The 21,788-nt window shown below is 48.7% G+C and overlaps 9 protein-coding genes across 9 annotated transcripts; 5 read left to right on the top strand and 4 right to left on the bottom strand.

Moving 5' to 3' along the window:
• Positions 1-935: 935 nt before the first annotated feature.
• On the top strand, positions 936-2,006 carry FIESC28_00370 (uncharacterized protein; the record flags this gene model as incomplete). The annotated part of the gene is made up of 1 exon (XM_031154521.1): positions 936-2,006. The coding sequence occupies one exon, from the start codon at positions 936-938 to the stop codon at positions 2,004-2,006; it is 1,071 nt and encodes a 356-aa protein (XP_031021380.1).
• Positions 2,007-2,260: 254 nt separating this feature from the next.
• On the bottom strand, positions 2,261-3,812 carry FIESC28_00369 (uncharacterized protein; the record flags this gene model as incomplete). Its single annotated transcript, XM_031154520.1, has 3 exons — positions 2,261-3,318; positions 3,412-3,607; positions 3,654-3,812. The coding sequence occupies 3 exons, from the start codon at positions 3,810-3,812 to the stop codon at positions 2,261-2,263; spliced, it is 1,413 nt and encodes a 470-aa protein (XP_031021379.1).
• A 495-nt stretch (positions 3,813-4,307) lies between these two features.
• On the top strand, positions 4,308-6,646 carry FIESC28_00368 (uncharacterized protein; the record flags this gene model as incomplete). The annotated part of the gene is made up of 2 exons (XM_031154519.1): positions 4,308-5,215; positions 5,275-6,646. The coding sequence occupies 2 exons, from the start codon at positions 4,308-4,310 to the stop codon at positions 6,644-6,646; spliced, it is 2,280 nt and encodes a 759-aa protein (XP_031021378.1).
• A 409-nt stretch (positions 6,647-7,055) lies between these two features.
• FIESC28_00367 (uncharacterized protein) lies at positions 7,056-7,907 on the top strand (the record flags this gene model as incomplete). The annotated part of the gene is made up of 5 exons (XM_031154518.1): positions 7,056-7,126; positions 7,206-7,359; positions 7,415-7,525; positions 7,574-7,768; positions 7,824-7,907. The coding sequence occupies 5 exons, from the start codon at positions 7,056-7,058 to the stop codon at positions 7,905-7,907; spliced, it is 615 nt and encodes a 204-aa protein (XP_031021377.1).
• Positions 7,908-8,034: 127 nt separating this feature from the next.
• Positions 8,035-8,442, bottom strand: FIESC28_00366 (uncharacterized protein; the record flags this gene model as incomplete). Its single annotated transcript, XM_031154517.1, has 1 exon — positions 8,035-8,442. One exon carries the CDS (start codon positions 8,440-8,442, stop codon positions 8,035-8,037), a length of 408 nt encoding a protein of 135 aa, XP_031021376.1.
• A 2,105-nt stretch (positions 8,443-10,547) lies between these two features.
• FIESC28_00365 (uncharacterized protein) lies at positions 10,548-11,117 on the bottom strand (the record flags this gene model as incomplete). The annotated part of the gene is made up of 3 exons (XM_031154516.1): positions 10,548-10,722; positions 10,786-10,965; positions 11,098-11,117. The coding sequence occupies 3 exons, from the start codon at positions 11,115-11,117 to the stop codon at positions 10,548-10,550; spliced, it is 375 nt and encodes a 124-aa protein (XP_031021375.1).
• Positions 11,118-13,163: 2,046 nt separating this feature from the next.
• Positions 13,164-15,032, top strand: FIESC28_00364 (uncharacterized protein; the record flags this gene model as incomplete). Its single annotated transcript, XM_031154515.1, has 4 exons — positions 13,164-13,319; positions 13,370-13,702; positions 13,751-14,546; positions 14,899-15,032. The coding sequence occupies 4 exons, from the start codon at positions 13,164-13,166 to the stop codon at positions 15,030-15,032; spliced, it is 1,419 nt and encodes a 472-aa protein (XP_031021374.1).
• A 589-nt stretch (positions 15,033-15,621) lies between these two features.
• Positions 15,622-16,975, bottom strand: FIESC28_00363 (uncharacterized protein; the record flags this gene model as incomplete). Its single annotated transcript, XM_031154514.1, has 2 exons — positions 15,622-16,814; positions 16,951-16,975. The coding sequence occupies 2 exons, from the start codon at positions 16,973-16,975 to the stop codon at positions 15,622-15,624; spliced, it is 1,218 nt and encodes a 405-aa protein (XP_031021373.1).
• An 834-nt stretch (positions 16,976-17,809) lies between these two features.
• FIESC28_00362 (uncharacterized protein) lies at positions 17,810-21,499 on the top strand (the record flags this gene model as incomplete). Its single annotated transcript, XM_031154513.1, has 1 exon — positions 17,810-21,499. The coding sequence occupies one exon, from the start codon at positions 17,810-17,812 to the stop codon at positions 21,497-21,499; it is 3,690 nt and encodes a 1,229-aa protein (XP_031021372.1).
• Positions 21,500-21,788: the final 289 nt, after the last annotated feature.

Raw genomic sequence — 21,788 nt, 5'->3', positions numbered from 1 at the left:
ATGACAGCGGGACTTTGGTTGTATTGGACAGGATGCCCTGGTCCAATTGACGTGGAGACGGGTCATCCTTTTAATAGACCACTTGGCCCTGCATGGTATTTGCAGGCTGTAAGCTGAATGTCCGGTTTTGGATTAACTGCCGATTGAGAAAGGAGAGGAGGAGAGACTCACGATGCCTGTCAGATGGAGTCTTGGAACAGCGACAAGCAAGCTTGGAGAATGGAACCGTTGCTCATGAGCCTTGGACTGACAAATGTGTGTTCTAAAAACGTCTTTGCACCTTGCCTCTTGACTCCCGAAGATTGGGACGAAGCCAGCCGGGATGGAGAAAAAGGGGACGGGCCACTCAAGCCTCAATGCGCCAATGTAACGGTCTTGTCCGGAGCTTACCAGCAGAGAGCAACCCAGACCCAAGCGCTAGACGAAACCCGGCGCTTCCGACCAGCGCCAACTTTCAATAAATAACAAGCCACAGAACAAATAAACAGTTGGTCTCTGACACTATCAGAATGCGAATGCGCGGCCAGCCAGCCTTATCAAGCCACATCTTTTCTTTTTTTCCCCTTGAGTCAGCGCCGTTAAGATTCGCTGACTCTAGAGGAGACCATGCCCAATTATGTAATTTATCTGACGTTAGTTAGTGGGCTAGTACCTGATTTCAGACAGGGGCTACAGAACCCCTGCTGACATGCCCCCCCGGCAGTTCTTTGACCTCTCTCCGTTCCGTTACAAGAACAGAACCCTATACATAAAGAAGACGGACGCGTCGCCACTGCGCACTTTGATCTTTATTTACACATATTCCATTATTCCACACGAGGTTGTCCTTGTCTAAGCCTTTCTTCACTCTCGTATAGCCTCACTTTCCATCAGCTCTCTCTCAACACCGCCCCTTCCAGACATCTTCAGTCTCAATCTCGTATAGCCAGCCCATCATGCCATCAGCCCCTGGATCCCCACGCGGCAGCGTAATGACACAAGAAGCCTACCAAAAAAGAAGAGATGCTAGCAGCAGCGAAGATGAAGATGACAACATCAATTATGATTCCGACGATGACTCCAAGGCTGTCAAGTCAGGCGACCAACGGAAGAAGCAGGAGGCTCATCTCGCTACTTACCGACAAAAAATGATGAAGACTACCAGTGGACAACCATCAGCAGAACACACACGAATTCCTTCACTAAAGGGTCCCTGGATGGATATCACCGATAGTGATGATGACGACGATATTCCTTTGGCCATGCTCCAGGCTAAGACACGGGGCGATCAGAAATCCCGACTTTCTGGCATACGATCAAACCCCAATTTACGCGCGTCAGCGCAACAGCATCTTATGAGACCTGGCTCATCACAAGGACAACACAGCGGCAGCTCCCATCTCCGACTACCATCATTCGCCTCAAACCTTCCCCAAGACCCATTCCAAGACCCCTACCAGGATCCTTTCAATGAGAAGAAGCCCATGTTCAACGGCGGACTCATTGGCGTTATTGCGAGTGAGGAGCGCGCTAAGGCCTCGCGACGAGGAGGAACACCGAGCGTGAGCCTCACAGGTCCTCCTTCGCCAGGATACGGTATGCCCAGTTCTTCACCATATATGGGCTCACCTTACGGAATGCACCAAGCTTCAAGGTCCCAATCTTCACTGTCCGGCATGCCTGCCGGATCGCCATACATGGCTTCCCCATACGGCATGCACCAGGCCTCCAGATCTCAGTCTTCGCTGGCTGGAATGCCTATGCACCCTCAAATGCAACACCAGGTTCCCCATGGTATCCAAGAGCAGATGCAATTCATGCAAGCTTCAACATACGGCGCCCAGCACAAGCCATCCAGCTCATGGGGCAGCATCCAGCAAAGACCAGGAACGAGTGGAAGCATGGCTGGTCTACAGAAGCCTTCTGTGCCAGCATATGGAGGATACGCGCAGTCTATCCCCCCAGCGGAGCGAAGCAATGTCGGTCTACCAAGTCGCTACAGGGCGGTTTCCAAGCAGAAGGCGTAAATAAATCTGGGGAGAAAATGTACGAACAGGATTGAAGAATGAAAATGAAAACGGCTTTAGGGATCAGAGGCACGATACGATATTTTCCTTTATGCGTCTCAGGGAAGAGCGCCTTACTTACAATATTTTACTATGTCCAACGATATCGGAAGCTCAAAGAGCACAATTAGTTATGTACAATACGTGGAACAATCTAAACATTCACCATGATTATCCGGCCCATTTATAATATTCTTATTACTATCCATAAATCCCTATAAACTGTTTAGGTCCTCTTCCAATAAGGCAACTATACCAGAATAGAAGTTGTGCTGGAAATTCTCATCCTCCACAGCACAAGCCTGGGCTTTGAATCCAACATCTAGGCATCGTCGCACTGCACTACCATAGTTTGAGCTAGCCTGGCATATCTCATCAGCAAGACGCTGTGCTGTGATAAAGTCTGACAAGGCAGTTAGATTGCCACCAAGTATCTCGTTCGGAGTTCGAAGGGACTCTAAACTTTGACCTTTGATAAGCTCAATAAGCAAAACACCAATAGGCAGTAGCTTGGGAGTTGGTATCGCGACACCCGAGCTGCATTTTGCTAGGTAGCTGCGATCGCTTTTGAGAAAGGCTCTGCTGTAGTCGACGACACCTTGCCTCTGGAAAAGAATAATGTTTCGGGCTGTAGGTAGATCGTTCATAAATGGTGTTTTGTATAAATGAACTACGCTAGTTGCAATGATAACTGCAAGCTGTAGTCGCTGCCTGTATGTAAAGAGATGCCGTGTATCTCCGTTTCGAAGTACATCAGACAATGGGACTATAGAGTCATGAACTTCCAGTAATAGTAGAGTAGAATTGTAGACTAGGTACGTCCGTTTTTGCCCCGCTGAATCGTCGGTGATGGAGCCCAAGCAGGCAGATCCAATGCTTGCCTTCGTTTCACTGCAAAGGTCAAGGCATGGCTGATAGCTCTGCGAAGCAGGTGTGGTTGCCTCTAGAGATATGCAGGCAACAGCACTGGCGATAGAAGAGGTATTCATCTCAGTCATTGTACTTGACGAAGAGAATCGCGACATTGAGAACCTGACGGATCTCTTTTCCCCCCCAAGTTTGTGTCCGGTCGGTAATGATGGTGATGACAAACTGGTGGGAACTCGAGGTGGATTTTGGGCGTTTGGAACCACTTTCAGAAGTCTCCCTTCCCAATTCTGTCTCGTGGGCGCGACAAGATGCGACTTCTTATCTATTGGTCGCGAATGAGTGAGGAACAAGTCAACATGGTGACCCCGAACCACATCCTCGTCTTCGTCAACACAAAGAGTGTCTGCACACACCGATAGCCCCATACAAACTGCATGTTCATGCGAGCACTTTAGGCTAGATTTAATAGCCCGATAGATGCTCGAAGCCACAGTACGTAAGATGCTGAGAGCTTTGACCTGGGATCTCACTCGTCTCTTGGGCTCTAGTTCAATACTCATCGTCGCCAATGATTCCAAGTTCGATATGCCATCTCTGATGGTAGCCAACTGGTCCGAGTAGGCTGATCGACTCAAGGCAAATGTTATGCGCTTGAGCTCTTTCGCCGCAAGGGTCTTATCAGACCACGAGGTCTTCACGATAGTTAGAACTGCTAGATAAAGGAGTAAAGCGACTTACCTCGGTCCCACCACCAAGCTTCTCATACATATCATCAGTCGCTGTCTGTATGTCTCTCAACGTCTCCCCGAAAACATCCCATGACTTCCACAATCGAGCTCGAATTGCCTTTTGGGTCTCGTCTCTGACCCACAAGTCACCGCCGGGATTCTCAACCATGTCATCAATTCGTGATGGTGGAATTATGCCATCCAGCAGCTTCTCGCAAACATTTTGAAGCTTGGCTTTCTCAGTTGCGAGGTTTCTGATTAGTCTTTGTAGCTCTCGCTCATATCTTATATAGCGCTGTATCACCGAAATGCCACTTTTGTAGTGCTCCAGCGTCGATATTACGAGAGGAATACTGCCCAGGACAACACCCGCTATCTCAATGCCAGACATCGTTCTCCTCTCGTGAGAATAAGACGACTCCTCAACCCAGACTGAGAGGCGGAGAATGAGAGCGGGGTATAACTGATGTAGTTGTCAGCTTGCATCAGCTTATTAAGATATTGGCTGTTGGTTGAAAATGCCGCAAGTCTTGTATCCAATAGATTCATGGCGGCGATCATCATGCAGAGGCTCCGATGGTTAGATCATTTGAGAAACCAGGCTCTGTTTTCCACTCTCATATCGTAGAGATCATTCAGCTCGGTCCATTGCATATCCACCAAAATGACGGGAGAGAGCATCGCAGACTCGGTGCGAAAGTGCATCGAAGACTTCCACTTCTTAGAACACGTAGACCACCCACTAGCTACAGACTCCAATCAAAAAGCCATACGCGAAATCGTGGGGGAAGAAGCCCGTTTCAAGATTTGGTCCGGAAATATCGGCGCGCACAGCACAGGACGGCGATCGCTGCAGTACCGTCTTCGAGATGCATCCCATTTGGAAGAGCAAGTCAAGTCGCTGCTGAAAGAATCGTCTGAGCTTTTGGCGGATGCATACGCTATCGCTATTGGCGAAAAAGTCCCGTGGGATCACATCGAGGACGATGGGTTGAGCGTGGGTTCCGACCCCAACACTGAATCTGACGATGTACCTGCAACCGAGATGGATCAAGTTTCTCAAAATGTCTCTGACGTTATCAATTGCCTTCTACAACTGAGCGTCGCTATCAGAAATCCAGCTCCCCATGATCGCTTCGCCACATTTGCTTCGATCGACGCCTCTCATTACGAACCATACGATATTGATCACGTCAGATCGAAATTCAGCAAGATTGAGCCTTTTCTTGCTGAAAGGTTAGGTCGAGCAATTTCGCGAAGAAGGCAGTACTTTAAATACCGTGAAAGCCACCACTTGAAACTGTCCCAGGGACTCAACCGCCGAGAAACGAACGATGAGAGTACTGTTGCTAGCTCTCTGCCTCGACACGCGAAAGTCGCTGGCTTCAACCCCGAAGCAGTGGACGAGGATGAAGCATCCGACTCGGGCATCACACAGACTTCATTTGTTTCTTCCCATACAGGAGGTGACAAGCTTTGTGTCCCACCACTTCCCCGTGAAGCTGAGAACGGTCCCTTCGAGTGTCCTTTCTGCTATATGATGATCATAGCCAGTGGCTCATTGTCCTGGAAGTCAGTTTCCCACCGTTTGTGCCGCGTGAAAGAGGAATTAGCTTACCTGAATTAATTAGACGACATGTTTTTGCTGACCTTCGGCCCTACGTGTGCCTTTCGAAAGACTGCACAGCATCAGAGATGGAGTTCATGCGACGGCGCGAGTGGATGTTGCATGAGGTACAAAACCACTGGAGAGCATATCCCTGCCCGTGCGCGTGCGGTATGGTCTTCATGGCAAAAACACTGTGTCGAGAACATGTCAACAAAAGTCATCCTAATGTTTTCCCCAAGAACCAAGTCAGTTCCATAATAGACCTCAGCTCCAAACCGATTCAAGCCGAAGATGGGATTCGCTGCCTTTTGTGTCAGGAACTTGTTGAGTCAATGAAAGAATACCAGCGTCATGTTGGTCGCCACCAGGAGCAACTCGCCCTCTTTGCCCTCCCATCAATGGAGACTGACGATGACGATGCCCAACCGGAGGACGACGTTTCTGAGATGTATAGTAATGACTCTCCCGACATCCTTCGAGAGCAAGCGACAATAGAAGGAGATCAAGGCAGCTTCACAAAGTCTCTTGAAGATGAGAATGGGGATGACGCTTTCATCATCTTGGAAGGAGCTAGGGCGAACGTTTCCAAGGAGCCAAGCGCCCTCTCTCAGAAAGACAGCGAAAACGAGCGGGAAGCACCCGCCGGTTCGAAATGGACCAAGATAAGTCGCCGAGTTGTTAGTCCAGAAGCTCTAGAAATTGGCAAGGAGAACTTTGAGCTCAGTGGAGACTTTCTTCTTGTGTTGAGAGTGCTTAGCCCGGATGAAATTAAGAGTTATGCCTTAGCAACGCGGGTCCTTCGGGAAAGGAGAAATCCTGAAGAGGATGCCATCAGCGATACTATGTATGAAGCCGAAATGCAATCGAAGGAGCCCGGCAAAGGACGCCCACCATCAACCATGCCAGTGGAGCTTTTGAGAATGTCTGTAAATAAGACAGAAGCGGGAAGCGAGGTGAAGACTGGCGAAGTGGAACTCTTAGAAGAGCAGGGCGAAATGCCCTTTTCACTAGAAAGACCCGGGGACTTGAACCAGAATGAGACCACAAGCTGTATCAGCGATCGCAGTCAGTCTGATCGCCATAGCGTCCGTCCAACTTCTGGGGACGCAGTTCTTGTCGCATATCTCGACAACGGACGCGATCCTGAGATCGCTCGCGCAGCCGGTCGCGAAAGCCTTCCATGCGATGAAGAATCTCTAGATGAGGATGCACCAGATAGACAAGTGAATATGGATCTTATCAGCGGGCCGTCGCTTCGGCATCTCGCGGCGGAGCCAAGCTCGAGTTCAAGAGATTCTCAAAGAATTACAAGGGATGAAGAGATGTCTCAACTGAAAATAGAGGAGGGCGGACCGAGCAAGCAAGACGAAGAAGATGACTACCACGACTTGTAACCTACCTATTGTATAAGGAGGTAACTTGATGAATTCGAGACCACCGACCAAGCGGTTTTTATTCCTGCCCGGAAAGAGATAGGTTGTGGTTCTATTAATAAGATGCTTCACCATGAGCGTGAAAAGCGACGACAGTCAAGGACTCACGAAGTATTGTAATCAAATTCAAACGAATTCCGATGACCAACATCATACCTACATGATCTGCTTATTGTTAGCCGGCTTAAAAGCCGACGCTTGGTTGTTCCTCGGAAGTTGACGCGATGCAAAAACTATGTGGAGCCCGGCACTTCATAATCCAGTCATGACATCTAGAACCCCGCAGTAGATATAGAAGAGGTCTACAGAACGTAACAAAGTTCTAGAAGCTCTTTCCTGCAACTAAATCATATTGAAGGCCAATATCACCATGTCGAATAAAGATTCGGTCGTCTATCATTACCTCGCCATCGGCAAGCTTGGCCGCGGTGAGCCCATCAAGTAAGTAAATCTCTCAAGCAAGATCAAAGGCTCTATGGGTACTCAAATTGTGGTGTTCTTAATCTCATTGCCGCTGTAGGCTGTTCATGATGGATGCTGGCATTGATTTCGAGGAGCGCCGATATGCAAGGGATGATACTTGGCCCGCAACGAAGGAGAAGTTGATCAAACAAGGTCTGAGCAGAAACGGCCAGGTGCCTTCTCTCGAGTACAAGGGACTTGTCCTTACCAACGTAGGTATCACTCCGAATATCCATATCGGCCGCTGAAGGCTGACTTGTTCTGCAGCATATTCCGATTCTGCGCTATCTGTCTCGAGATCTCGGCCGCTATGACGGCCAGACTAGCGAGGATAAGTATTTGACAGACTTGGTGTCTGATGTCTATATCGATTGGAGAGTATGTTACCAACTTGAATTTAAAGATGTAGCTAATGAGAATGCTTAGGCCCAATGGGTCAGAAACCTGAAGGAAGGCCCTCGACCCGAGTACAAGGAGACTGCCGCTCCCCAGTACTACGATCTCATCGGAAAGTACTATTCCGACCGCGAAGGACCTTATCTTCTCGGCGATGAGATTAGCTATACCGACTTCGCTGTATACGTATCGATCGACAACGATGCACGAACCAAGACACTTCCAGTAAGCGGAATATCCCGAGAAATGAAAGATTTATAACTGACAATCTGCCTTGCAGGAGAATCTGCCCGAGTCTCTGCTGGAGTTCAAGGCTGCCTTCGAGGCGAGACAAAAGCTTGTAGAGTACATCAAGCAGGATTGAGCTTCGCGATAGCAATATGTTAGTTTATGCTTGAGTGGAATCTTGTTTCTATAAACCGGGAACACGAAATTCCGAGATACAATTTCAAAACCATGGGCCCTAACAGCGCTTTCTCGTACTCCATCCGTTATTCCGAGCCTTCTAACGGGAAATTTCGAAGCGTAGCATTAACAACATCGTGCGGTCCCCGACAGAAGATAAGCTTAGGCTCCTTCAACGACACATTGTCCTGCTTCCTCCGCACAATATAGTCCACGCAAATAGCAACAACGGCTTCAAACAGCTCAGTGAACTCGACATTGCCGCGTATGCACCACCCGACGATAATGCCTTTCCATTTGCGCTCGTTCAGATGTGTCTTGAGATCCTCCAAGTTTGAGCCATCTGCGTTAAGGTTGAACCCGATGTTGGCGAACTGTGAAGCTGTCGAGGCTGGGATCTTGGATTCCGACCATTGTTGTCTGAGACTGTCGTTTATGTCGCAGCCGTGAAGGTGGCGAGAGAGGGAGATTGTGAGCATAGGAATGGGATCCATAGTTTGGAGGTAGGCGTGGCTGTGGGCTGCTTGTTTGTGATGAGACACAAACAATTGTGTTATTACGATCCGTAAAAGTGTCGGATGAGGGGAATTAAAGTGAATTGAGACTTCTCACGTACTTTGACAATGGCAATCGATTGTGGGAAGTCTACTGGCAAATATTAATACTTTATGACCATTCCATAAGACGCCGAGGCATCTTGAAACGCCGACTTGACCTCAATCACAAGATTGCATTATTAATCGTCCCCATATTCTAGTGCTGACAGAATGTTCAAGATAGGTACAGTGAACCAACAATAACACGATTTGAAATCATTGCCTAAGTTTGCAAAGATCTTGCGATGCTCCAGTATCGTGACTCGGGGGTCTTTCCGCCCGGCATTGACAGATGAATGTGACAATTGCTGTTTTTTTATCTCTATTCCGATAGCTTCCTTCTGGCACATAGTATAAGGGCATGGACAGCTGAGTCTCCCCTCAAGAACCAAGGTTGAGTATGAGTGCACCTTTGTCCAATAAATCTAGCCCTTTGGTCAGCAGCTCCCCAACAACCCGAATCTAACAACGCGGAGTGCTGCCATACGTTTGTCTTCCAAGATTTGACTCGCTCATGCGTTATTGAGACTGTATCAGACCTCGGTAGGTGACGAGAATCGAAATATTGACAGACCTGTGAGCCCCGTGGCTGATGTCGATTACACCGAGGTATGTGCGGAACCTTTTGAGGCGTTCCATTCCGATGCATATGCTGAGATTCTAGCTCTCGCCTTCTTGAGACTTCAATCCAGCGCCCGCTTAGTTTAGATATGGCGTCCCTGTGACTGCATATCATCTGATGTCAGAAGGTTATAGATAGCTGTCGAAGAATCCGACGCAATAGAATCTTCCATCGGCCTTACAAAGTTGGGAGACCCCCGAGCTTAATCAGAACGTTACCAGTCGAAACAGTCCTTCTTAAATTCCTTACTGGCAGCTGCATAGCACCGGCTTTCTAATCATCAAGTCAAACGGCTACATCAATCAACCTTATGCGTCAACCGAGTCGACAAACAATATTGCAGAGTCCGGGGACCCTTCTGACTGTCCAAAGAGGTTCTGGCGAACCTGCGACACAACGCAGTATGCGAGTCAATCCCGTCGAGGAAAAGAGGAAGTCAGGTGCCGTATCTGGGATCCTCATTGTTACCGTCCGCCCGGTCGCATCAGTTTCATTCCAAGAGGGAAATAATCGGGCTCTCTTTGAGATACAGTACGGATTGACCTTCGTGGGCAAGGGTGAGAGATCGCGACGAAGAAGGCGGCGGGGCTTGCGTTGCTCGTCAGGGTTATCCTCCATCATGTGGCTACAGAGTCCTGACTGGGACGCCAATCCAGAAGAGCCCAAGATGTTGGGGTGAGCAATTGAGACCTTAGGTGGAAAAAATGTCAAGACGAGTTGTGGCAAAGGTTATGGTGTCGATCGAGGTTGTCGTAACATACTCGTGTCGCTCGCATTCGTGCTGTCGAGGGTGCCTTCGACGGTCGCGTTCTGAACGGGGCCGTGTTTGAGTCAAGCAAGCAAAAGTCCGGGAAGAAAAAGATTGCGACGGTGAAGAAAATGAAGCAGGTCTATGACGAGGTCGCTTGTCGGGGGAATTGCTTTGGCGCCCGTAATCATTGAGCGCTGGGATACTGGACAGTCGGTGGAACAAGTCTAACAGAAACAATCGGTCGGATCGTCGTGGGAATCAATCTTATTGTCGTTATGAACAGACTTGCGTCGTAGAAACAGAGACATCGAGCGTCGACGAGAAAGTCGGTCGCGCAGAGCATCGGCTCGGGTATGACAACAATACGAGAACAAATCGCGCCATCTTTTGCGCGCCCGGCTGCTTGAGAACAGTTGCAGCATAACCATCACCAAAGGTCAGTGATGTGAGAATAAAAAAAGAAAGGTTCTGTCTGCTGTGCTATGGTATCTTGATAAGTTCCTCTCCACCATCAATCGCGGCTGTGTCCGGACTGCAGCGGCCGTATCCCATTGTAGAATTCTTGGGCCGATGATACACAATTGTTTTTTTGATCAACCCACCTCTGACGATGTCTCACTCAGTCTTTCTTTAGTAACCACCTCGGTCACCACCGCCGTAGCCGCGGTCACCACCACCGTAGCTACGGTCACCACCGCCGTAGCCACCACGACCACCACCGTAGCCTCCACGGCCACCACCGAAGCCGTTACCTCCAGCGGGGCGGGCGTTGGCGACGTTAACTCGGATGCGACGACCATCAAGCCTGGAAGAGAAGGAATGGTTAGCTATCAATTGAGAGAGGGCGGAGGGGTAATGAGGGACATACTCCTGCTCGTTCAGGGCGTTGACGGCAGCGGTAGCCTGGTCCTCGTTGGCGAAGGTAACGAAACCGAATCCACGGGCTCGGCCGGTCTCACGGTCGCGCATGATGATAGAATCAGTGACCTCGCCGAACTCGCTGAAGGTGGAACGGAGAGTGTCATCCGTGGTGTTCCAGGACAGGTTTCTGCAGAGAATTTCAGGTCAGCACGGTTACCCCTCATTCAGAGTTTTCTCACGACAAAGAGACAGGGATTGAGAGAGGGTAGAAAGCAGAGGACAGAGGCAGAGAGGAAGAGGGAGAGGGAGAGAGACTAACCCGACGTAAAGCTTAGACATGATTGCGCGTGTTGTGGTGAAAGTTCGAAGAAGCGGAGAAGAAGTAAAGGTGAAGCGGCGTAGGAAGTTCATGGAGGGGAGGATGGGGTTTTGTAGATGCAGGAAATGGGATTTTGCTGCCACGTCGCGAGTTAAATAAGGGAAGCGGAAGGTACAATGTGCGGGCAGAATTCAACGGCTTGAGCAGGTGATTGACGGGCAGAGCTCTCGGAGGTACCTACTGCACCTTCTCTTTTTTTACCCCTCTTTCGCGCAGCAAAGGGTAAGCAGCTGCACTTTCCTTCTTGCATTCCAGGCCCAGCAGCCCCTCACTTTGGTAGGCGCAGACCACGTCATCCAATTGAAATCTCTGCCTCTTCTCTCATTTTTTTCTCGCCTCTGCAGAGTCTGCTCCTGCTTGCTCCCTTAGAGTAGCACTGAGGGAGCATTAGGCCTAGCGGTGGCGGAAGATTGGCTGCACCTCTAACTCCCTTGCGTTAGGCGACCCCAGCAAACTGTTTCTTACAGGTCCCTTTTGCCGCTTGCCCTACACTGTCTTAGCCCAGCGGGGTTTTCAGATGCGGATCGCACCCTGCGCGCCCACCATTTTTAAGATTGGATTTGCACCGAAATCCACTGATAAACCGTATCAGCAGGAGGGGTCAGGATCATCTCTTTTCGCGGTTCCGGATGGTACAGCACTGGACTGCCTGCACTGCGCCTCATTTTGTGAAAGGGGAGCCACAATTCCCTCCGACGCCACACCACGAAGCTTCCTACCATGAATGATCTGATCAACGGTCGCAAATAAATGTTCCCATCAACAGCTCAATTGGCTACCGACAGCAATAATGAATCTTATTTAACAATTTTAACTGCAGTCAGACTGAAGAAAATAAAGTCAAGAAACCTTTCGGCGAGAATGACCACTATGACTTGTTTCAGTATCTTCCAGAAGTTGTCAAATAAATCCACAGTTTTCGAGACGCACCACTTCTCATCAGTGGCGTGAGGCTTCCCCGAACCGCAAATTTGAAGGCGAGATATTCAGTTTCTCGGGTGTATCAATTCTTCTTGTGAGCAATTGGATGATTTGTCAGGAGCCTTGAGTAATATGGGCCACAGCAGCATGGAGATTAACCTATAGTGCCTTTCTACCCAAACCAACCCAACCCAACCCAATCCAGACTTTGAGAGGACTTCTGTGAGTTGTCGGGAGGCTTCTCATATATCTACATATTTTGAGGCTGTAGTCACGGCGTTCCGATAAAAATAACAGATCCATTATTTGCCTAAACTATTTCACATGCTCGCCTCCAATCTCAACCAATATGCCGAAAGAAATCCATCACTACTTCTGAGTAATCTGCTCCAGACTAGGCAGTCGTTCATATCGCGTAACTCACGACTCAGCTTATCCTTTCTAGATTAAGTGGTATGATACAGGCGTTCGCCATATTTCGGTCGTCTTGTCCTATTGGTGTAAGCTGAGAACCGTGCTATACGCGTAAACAAATGTTCGGCTCGGTCCGAAAACCGCAATTCACGGCCACTGAGTGCAATGACTACTCATTTGAGAATAATGTAAGCAGAATCATTGCTGCTTGGCAGATAAAGTGTGGTTACATTATAATATTAGTGGTGGAACTTAACGGTGCAACTATATTCACCAAGTCGGATATCACACCAGATCTCCCACACTCGTAAAGGTGCATCTGAATTGCCTCGTACAGGCATGTCTATTGTCGCTATTAGTGCATTTTATTCCAGCAAATCGCAAGAGGATACTAGAAGCGATCGTCAATTACAAAATGCACTACATTTTAAGCCAGCTGCCATATGGAGAAAACGGTTCATCATTGGGGGTTTATTCCGAATGCGGATACTGCGGGATGTTGACCTCCGATATACTTAATCCATGGCACTATAGCGGAATTGAGCATGGATAGATGAGGGGGATAGGATGCCAAGGAAATGCAACGAAATTATCAAGTATAAAAGCATCGATATGTCTCTACAGGAAATTATCTGGCAACGATTGGCAAGATCTCAATCTCGAATCTCACCATGAAGTTCTCCTCAATTATCGCCGCAGCTTTTGCCAGCTCTCCAGCCCTGGCTGTCCCAGCTGGTTTCGTCACCACCGATGGCACAAAGTTCTCTCTCGACGGAAAAGACTTCTTTTTCGCTGGCACTAACGCTTACTTCCTTCCGTTCAACATCGTATGTCTCCCTACGAAAGATCACGCCACGCTACTAACCAACTCTCGCAGTGGGGAACAGACCATTACAAGGATGTCAAGCTCGGTCTTGAAGCTGCTAAGGATGCTGGCCTGAAGGTTGTCCGTACCTGGGCTTTTCATGACAACAACAGGACCTTCTCGGAGGGCGGACTGCCACAGTATAACACTGGTGCAGAGGACACTGTTTTCCAGTGGTTTGAGAAGGATGGAAGTGTCAAGATTGATCTGAGCAAGCTTGATGTGGTTGTTGAAGCTGCCGAAGCTACTAACATGAAGCTTATCTTGGCTCTCACCAACAACTGGGCTGATTATGGTGGTATGGACGTGTACACTGTCAACCTCGGTGGTAAATACCACGACGATGTAATTCTAACAGCTCATCTCAGGAATTTTATAACTGACCATGCACAGTTCTACCGTCTCCCCGCTATCAAAAAGGCTTTCAAGAACTACATCAAAACCGTCGTCAACCGCTACAAGGACTCACCCGCAGTTATGGCTTGGGAAGTCGCCAACGAACCCCGCTGCGGTGCTGATGGTACCCGAAACCTTCCTCGAGGCCCTGACTGCACCCCCAAGACAATCACCTCTTGGGTTGATGAGATGAGCACCTACATCAAGTCCCTCGACGCAGACCATCTCGTCACCACCGGAAGCGAAGGTGGCTTTAACCGTAAGTCAGATGACTGGACCTACAACGGCGCCGACGGAAACGATTTCGACGCCGAGCTTAAGCTCCCCAACATTGACTTCAACACATTCCACTCCTACCCTCAATATTGGAGCAAGACCGCCGATTGGGTTGTTCAGTGGATCAAGGACCATGATGCAGCTGGTAAGACCGCTGGAAAGCCGGTTATCCACGAGGAATACGGCTGGCAAGACAAGTCAACCCGGGTTAGCGTCATCAGCAAATGGCAGAAGGCTTCCCTGGACTTGGAGATGAGTGACTTGTACTGGCAGTTTGGATTCGCCGGCTTCTCGTATGGCAAGAACCACGATGATGGAAACACGATTTATCTCGAGGACGATGAGGCTCAGCCTCTGGTGTATGAGCACGCTGCCCGCGTCAATGGTGGGGAAACCACGCCAAAGCCGACTGCTACTACTACTGGATCAACTCCCCCCAAGCCAACTATTACTGAGGGACCCAAGGTCGGTAGATATGGACAGTGTGGTGGTTCTTCTTGGACTGGACCTACCGCTTGTGAGTCCCCATACACTTGCAAGGCTCAGAACCAGTGGTACTCTCAGTGTCTGTAACGGTCTAGCTCTATTGTAGATAGTAGTATTGGGATAGGCACTTTGTGTCATATCACATCTAATGGTGCAACGACCGTAGAAGTTTTATGAACCATCTCGTCTCTTAGCTATGGAGTCATAGTTGACTAATATTGACATGAAGTATAAAAACAGAGTCGGCATGAACCAGCACCACAGTTGACGCACCCTTCTCCTGATCACTCTGTATTGAAAATGTTTTCAGATCCACACACTGTCGTGGTATCCATCAAACCCTCCGTGAGCCCATCATGAGCCATGTATCTGACTCGGTATAGGCCAAACTCAGGCATCGCGGATCCCAGTCATCTTCCGCTTTCAGTTCGAGAGCTTTGCATGTACTCCCAGTATCGTCCTTCCAGTCCCATGCAAGGACCCCGAAACCCGTACCAAGTCGTATGCCGGAGCATAACTCAAAAGCGAGGCTTGGGACGCCACTATAGGGGAGCTTGTATTTCCGAAGCCAAGTATCCTGATGAATGTTCGCAACTACTATCTCCTCCGGACTCGATAATGCAAGAAGCCTGTCAGCACTTAATGTGATGTGCACGGTTTCTCTAACATCATGCATGGGTCCTTGCCGGGGATCCATGCGGTGTATCTGTACCTCACGTTCTGTATCCCATATATATATCATACCGTCATTTGTCAAAACAGCTAAAAGGCCGTTGGTTGAGAATGCTATACCATGATGGTATCGGATCTAGTCACCATCGTGAACAGATAATGTGTGTAGACATTCGCCGATCTCTGTGTCCCAGATCCGGATGGGCATCCCGTTACACGCGATCTGTCCGCGTGACCCATAGGCTATAGCGTTGTTGTAAAGGTTCTCGGATAGCTCGAAGTGCTGCTGAGGGCGCGGGCGACCAATTTCTGGGTCAAATGAGAAGGGATAGTGGGACTTGTCGCCGGGTACCACAGCCAGAGACCCGTCACGGTTAGACGCCAGAAGAAAACGGCCTTGAAGTGAAGAGGGTATTTGCAGTAGCCGATCACCATTAAGCCTGCTCAAGCATTGAGTCTGATGAACCAAGCTCGGCAAGAGTAAGAGGGCGATATGCAACACCAACAACTCCGAGCGCAGCTTTGCGTAGATCTCTTTCTCGAGACCCATTGATCTTCTCAACCCTCTTTTCATAAAGCTTTTCAAGACCTGCAGGGAAAGAATTCAGAACAGTTTCAATATGGTGGGACATGACATCAGGCTTGCCCAGCTCGTCGCAGACTAGTGAGACCCAAAGGAAAGTGTCGTCTGCGTTGGCTAGCAGATGTTTCTGTATTTCTTTGCGAGTAGACTCCCTGTAATTGTTCTCTGCATCCAGCCTATCAATCCTCCTTGTGATGTATTTCTTGACAGCGTCTGATATGGCAGCGGCGTTCATTTCCAACTGTAGCCGTGCTTTCTTCTGGATACAATCCATTCTCTTCTCGATCTCGAACCAGTTTCTACTGGATACGATCCATTTGGCTTTGTAAGAGGTCGACGCCCGACCGATGAATTTCAAAAGTTGATCTCGGTCGGTTGTACACTCGTCCAAGGCGTCGACGACGAACACGCAATCTTGGACGAGGTCCCCATCTTCAAGGATAGCAATGAGAATGTCACACAAGGTCTGCCAGGCGTTACTGTCGCTGAATACGCCTTTGCCTTCCTTCTTGTAGTCTTTACGGACGTGATGGATCATATAAGCTCGGGTTCGTACGAGTGACCAGAGAAGCCCGCGAAGGACGTTGGTCGCAGTCCTTAGGCGAGGTTCTGTAGTTTGACAGAAGAAGTAGAAAACACTGTCCGGCGAGGGCCGCTCGAGCTCCGTGATGATTCCGGCCAGAAGCATTGTTTTTCCTTTTCCTGGATCACCCTTGACCCAAAAGAGCGTATTCTCGCTACCAGTGAGCCATTGTTTGTACTCCTCATTCTCCAGAATCCAGCTGGAGGATTCGTGAAATAGACCACCTTTTGCATCGACGATACTCTTTCTGTCTTTTTGCGGGTTTGTAACACGAAGCTCTGTCAGACACTCATTGTCCAAATCGTCAAGACGGTCCTTTCGTTGCCATTGGGCATGCTCCTTGGCCGTGAACGAAAGTGGATATGACAGGGGACAGCTGCCGTTTCCCGGGATAGTCGAAAGTTTAATAACAACAACAGGGAAACCAGCATCTTCAAAGCATCGGCGCTCATGGCGGCCGTCTTAAAAGGAATAGCAGAGAATGGAAAGTCAAAGCGTGCGATGGGAGCGTTCCAGAAATTATACTAGATATTGTTGTCAATACGGTCACATCGACGACAACCACGCTGAATCCTCATTAAGAGCCTGACTGCATACCTGTCTTTTCCCCTGATACAGTCATCTTCAACATACGATGGATAATCAACAACCTATCTATCTATCTATGTATGAGAATGACAATGGCAAACGTCCAAAAAGAAACGTCGTCCAATTATCAGAATTGGGCAAAAGGAAGGGTCTGGCCGGGGATTGAACCCGGGACCTCTCGCAAGCAATGCTATAGGGTTTTCCCTAAGCGAGAATCATACCACTAGACCACCAGACCGATGATATTATCACGTGATGACTGATTGAGAGGGGAACAGTAGTAAGCTACTATATCGTAAGTCAGCAGAATGGCTTTGCCAAGAATGAATTCTTTTTGCTTTCCTTTTTACAATATCATTTTTGTCTCCCCCTGGAAACTGAAAAGCCACCCCGTTTAACAAAAGTGCTTGTATGAAACTTGAAGAAAAGTTATGAAATACCTCGCGGGCTGTATACCGAAGACGGGCTAGTGCTGACACCGGTTGTATGCAGGTCGAAAGTTTGTGGGCTACGTCTGCAAATTTGCGAATGTGACTTATACACGTTATTAATTAAGGATGTGCCGTATTCCATGTGAAGGCAGAGTACTCCGAATCCAGTCGTATGTGTCTTCTAAACTAACGAGATCTCATCTGTCGAGACTAGTATGTTGTCGCGACACAACGGTGTTGAGCTATTGATTGGCTCGGTCTGAAACACTAATTCCCCTCAAGGATGCGAATGCCTGTCTCGGATGTGCCTAACCTGGGCGGTTACTCCATGAATCAGCCTTGGAAGGCGGCACAGCGGGAATAAAGCCTACCAGATCCCCAGCGATCTCATCTCGCAAATATAGATCTTGAAATCTAAAAAAGATATATTCGACGTGATGCCAGAGCGCAGAAAGCCTCGCCAGCCATTCTGGCTTAGCAAAGCTGCTCTCGCTGTCTTTCTTCTAGTCTTCATCATCTGTGCCACTTCTCTCATCATCCTCAACAGCGTCATAACATCCCGTAACGGTCTCTCACTCACCATCTCTTCGAGTCCCTATTCTTGGACCTACGGCCCTACAGCAATTCTCATCGTCGTTTTGAGCTTCTGGAGACGCATAGACTATTACTACAAAGTGAGACAGCCATGGCACGAGTTACTAGCCGGACCATCATCGAGCAAGAACTCTCTATTGCTCGACTACATTTCGAGTTTCCAAGTCGTCAGCCTTTGGCAGGCAGTGAGGCGTCGTCACTTTCCCGTTGCTGCATCTATTGGTGGATTCTTCCTCATCAAATTTATCATCCTTATTTCAACGACTCTTTTCGTCGTGATGGACACTGACTCGGAACGGTTCTTGAATGTTTCGATGCAGGATCACTTTGATGCTTCGAGGCTTTGGCTATCCTATCAACCGGCCAAATTCTACGAAGTGGACCAGCTCCCATTTCGAGGTGGTGCATCAGACAGTTCTGTCTGGACCTACCTAAGCAGACTGAACAACGTGACGACTGAGAGGTCCGATTGGAAACTGCCCGAGGACCTGATTACCCAGAGGTACACTTTCACGACTGGTGAATCTAAGATCTCACGAGTCGAACGCCCTGTCGATATATTCGTCCCTCACGTTTCCTGTGAGGATGCTGCATTATCAACAGTAGAAAGATCGAATGCAGGTGGTATAGTATCCTTGAATTACACGTTTACCTCAGAGACATGCACCTTCAGAGACATGTTTGTCCGACCATGCAGGGGCGCAAGATACGGAGACCCACCCTCTGTAAACGCTGGCAATCGTTGTCCAGCAGAGCCTCATGTCTACTCTGCATTCCGAGTCAACTGTACATCCGGTCTCGAGACGACAGGGGCAAGGGAGTGGCCCAAGGACATAGAGCCATTTGACATCCGATACGCGATCTCTGTTGCAGATTTCAAATCTACCATCGAAAGGTCTGGGTCGTTCAACATGGTTTCAGGTATGGAGCTTATCAAGTCATCGGCTCTTATCTGCAAGATTGATTATGGAATTGCAACCGCCAACGCAACGCTAGACCTACAGAGTGGGAATGTATCACTCCCCATGCACGCTCTTTATGGGGAACACAGGCTCTTGGGCAATCTATCAAGTCTTGCATTGGCAGAATTGTTGTGGACAAACCTTGCTCGCCCAGCAGAGGCTTTTATCGTGGACGAAAAAGTGCCTACCGTCAGACCAGTGGTCGACGGCGAGGGTGACCTTCTGCCAATGCCAAGAGCGGAAGATGTCTTGTTTCAATTGATATATGCTCAACTAGGTCGTCCAGGAAACCTCGACGCATTTTATAAGACTGATACTCTTAAGAAGGCGACTGTCTCGGTCTTGGAGGGCATAGCGCGTGAATTTGCCAGGGAGTCACTACTCGTCGCGAAGCCCACCAGAAGTTCTGCCAAAGGGTGGGCAACTGATGATCGGCTACACATGAGGCCTGTTGCGATTTGGACTATGGTGCTATCTTTTTTCCTCCTATGTATAATGTGCCTGTCATTATTCTTCCAGGTGCCTGGACGATTTGAATGGATCCCTGCGATGTCTGGCTCTTTGGCTGGCAGCGCGGCGATACTTGCCAAAAGTCCTGAACTTCAATCTGTTTTGTCCGGCTCGAGTCACCTGACGAGCAAAGAATTGGAGAGCAAACTTGTTGGCATCCAGTTCTCTGCTACGAAGAAGGCCGGTGGGGATCTTGAAGTTCAAGCTGTCTCCAGCTCCGAATCTTCACGCGAGATATCTCCTATCACAAGCAAAGAGTTGAAGAAGAAATATAGCTGGACGCCACTATCAGCTCGGATATTTATGATCATACCGACATTTACAACTCCCTTGATCGCGATCGGTATCCTCGAGCTTCTATACCACCTTCTCCAACGCGAAGACCATTTCGTTCGCATCAATGGAGACTCAACTACACTATCATACATCATTCGTATCTCGTCAACCCTAGCCGTTTTCGGCATCGCAACAATGATCAATAATCTAGACTCCACTATAGTCGTTTTTGCCCCGTTCGCAAACCTTCGATCTGGTAGGACGAGGCCCGATCAGGGTATCCTTTTCCATCTTCTATCAGTCAACCCTTTCCTCGTCATGTTCAAATCTCTTTACCGCGGGCAGTTTGGGCCAGCATTATCGAGTTGTGCAACACTGATTGCGGGGTTCTTAACTATCATAGTCTCTGGCCTCTGGGTCCCGGTTACCACTTTGATCGTTGATCATCCCTCCACCGCTGCTGCGGGTAATTGGGATCTCAGTTGGTTCTCCGAACCTACTAATGATGGAGGTGCGGCTGTTGATTTGAACCAGCTACATTATGGCGGCGCTAAAATACCCTCGGGGATTTGGCAAGAGATGGTAGTCCCCGACATTTCCCTGTCAGACGACTTCGACGGTACACGTAGTGGTGCCAATTATACCTACAGTGTCATGGCTCTAGAACCCGTCTTGAGCTGCACAGCTATTACCCAAAGCGCCATATCAACTACGAGCTTTACTTATGGTACCAGCGCTAGTCAAGGCCGAATCAACCCAGTCAATGGTACAAGGATCACCGTTCAGCCCCCAAAGATAAACCCACAATGTTCGAATTCCTCCATCAAGGGTTATGGAAATCTTACTTTTGGGGTTGAGCTGAGGATGTCGCAACCTTTTTCCATCGGAAAGTACTTTGATCTTCCTCAATCAACCGCTGGTCAGGTTTCCGCTGATTGCCCATCCATTGGCATACTCTTTGGCATGGTTGAACCGAAAGGTCGCACTTTTAAAGGAAATCTGACTGCACTTCTTTGTTCTCAAACTATAAATCAAGTGCCTGTGAGCTTGGAGTACAATGGGAACCCAGCCCTTGGAATTATTGAAAACATTCAGACACAAGGTAACTCTACAATGGTGCAGAATGATAACAAGGCGTCTACTCTGGGGTATAAGCTCGCAGGGTTTTGGGCCGAGACTCTTTTGCCATTTCCTGGCTACAATTCAATGCATACAGAATATGATCCCTTCTTCAATCATATACTTTTTCGACCTGATGGCTACCAACGCAGCAAGCTGGAAGGCGCCAAGGGCGAATGGCTTCTCATCCGGGCGGTGGAAGAAGACTACAATGAGTATCTCAGATATGCCATCCATCGCAATATGCGAGCCGGAAAGAAGCGTTCTATTGGCAAGTTTCTAAGCGCTACAAAGAACGACAGCTCTGCAGAGTCACCCCAGTCGATAACTACCGGGCTTTACTCTGCAAATATAACACATCTTATCATCGACTATACATCAAAAACAATTCTTCAATTCCTCCTTGCCATTATGACGTTCTTCAGTCTTATAGGCTTTCTTCTTGTCAAGATACGCGGGACCTTACCCAGAGATCCCTGCAGTGTCGGGAGCACTATGTCTCTACTTTCAGACTCGCAGCTGTGCGACCCAGGGGCAGGTATCCTTCCTGAAGATGCGCAGCATATGAATGAGAAGGAGTCGATCCAGGCACTTGATGGATGGGTGTTTAGTGGCGATTTGATTGGCAATACTGCTGTCGAAGAAAGTGAGAGGGAAAGCAAATGATTAGCTTATAGTATGTCTCATGGTTGACTGATATAGCAAAGCCACGATATCTAAGTATTGTATTATGCTCAGTGTAGAATTTCACAACTAGATCTTTACAAGGACTCAGGTTCCAAGAATCTCGACTGTTTCCTCCCGGATGAGGTCATAATCTACCACAAATTCAAGTAATGCCTTAGGGGCGGCCAGTGAGGACCCTTCTGTCTTCGGGATCCTCTCAAGGTTATATTTAGCGGCAGCGACGAGGAAGATGGGAAGGTCGACCTTAGAAAGCATTGCATGGGCATGA

This window comes from Fusarium coffeatum (assembly GCF_003316985.1).
Source record: "Fusarium coffeatum strain FIESC_28 chromosome Unknown BRIP53273_contig_9, whole genome shotgun sequence".
Classification (NCBI taxonomy): domain Eukaryota; kingdom Fungi; phylum Ascomycota; class Sordariomycetes; order Hypocreales; family Nectriaceae; genus Fusarium; species Fusarium coffeatum.
Note: the sequence above shows the minus strand (reverse complement) of the source record. Positions and strands in the feature narration are given on the sequence as shown.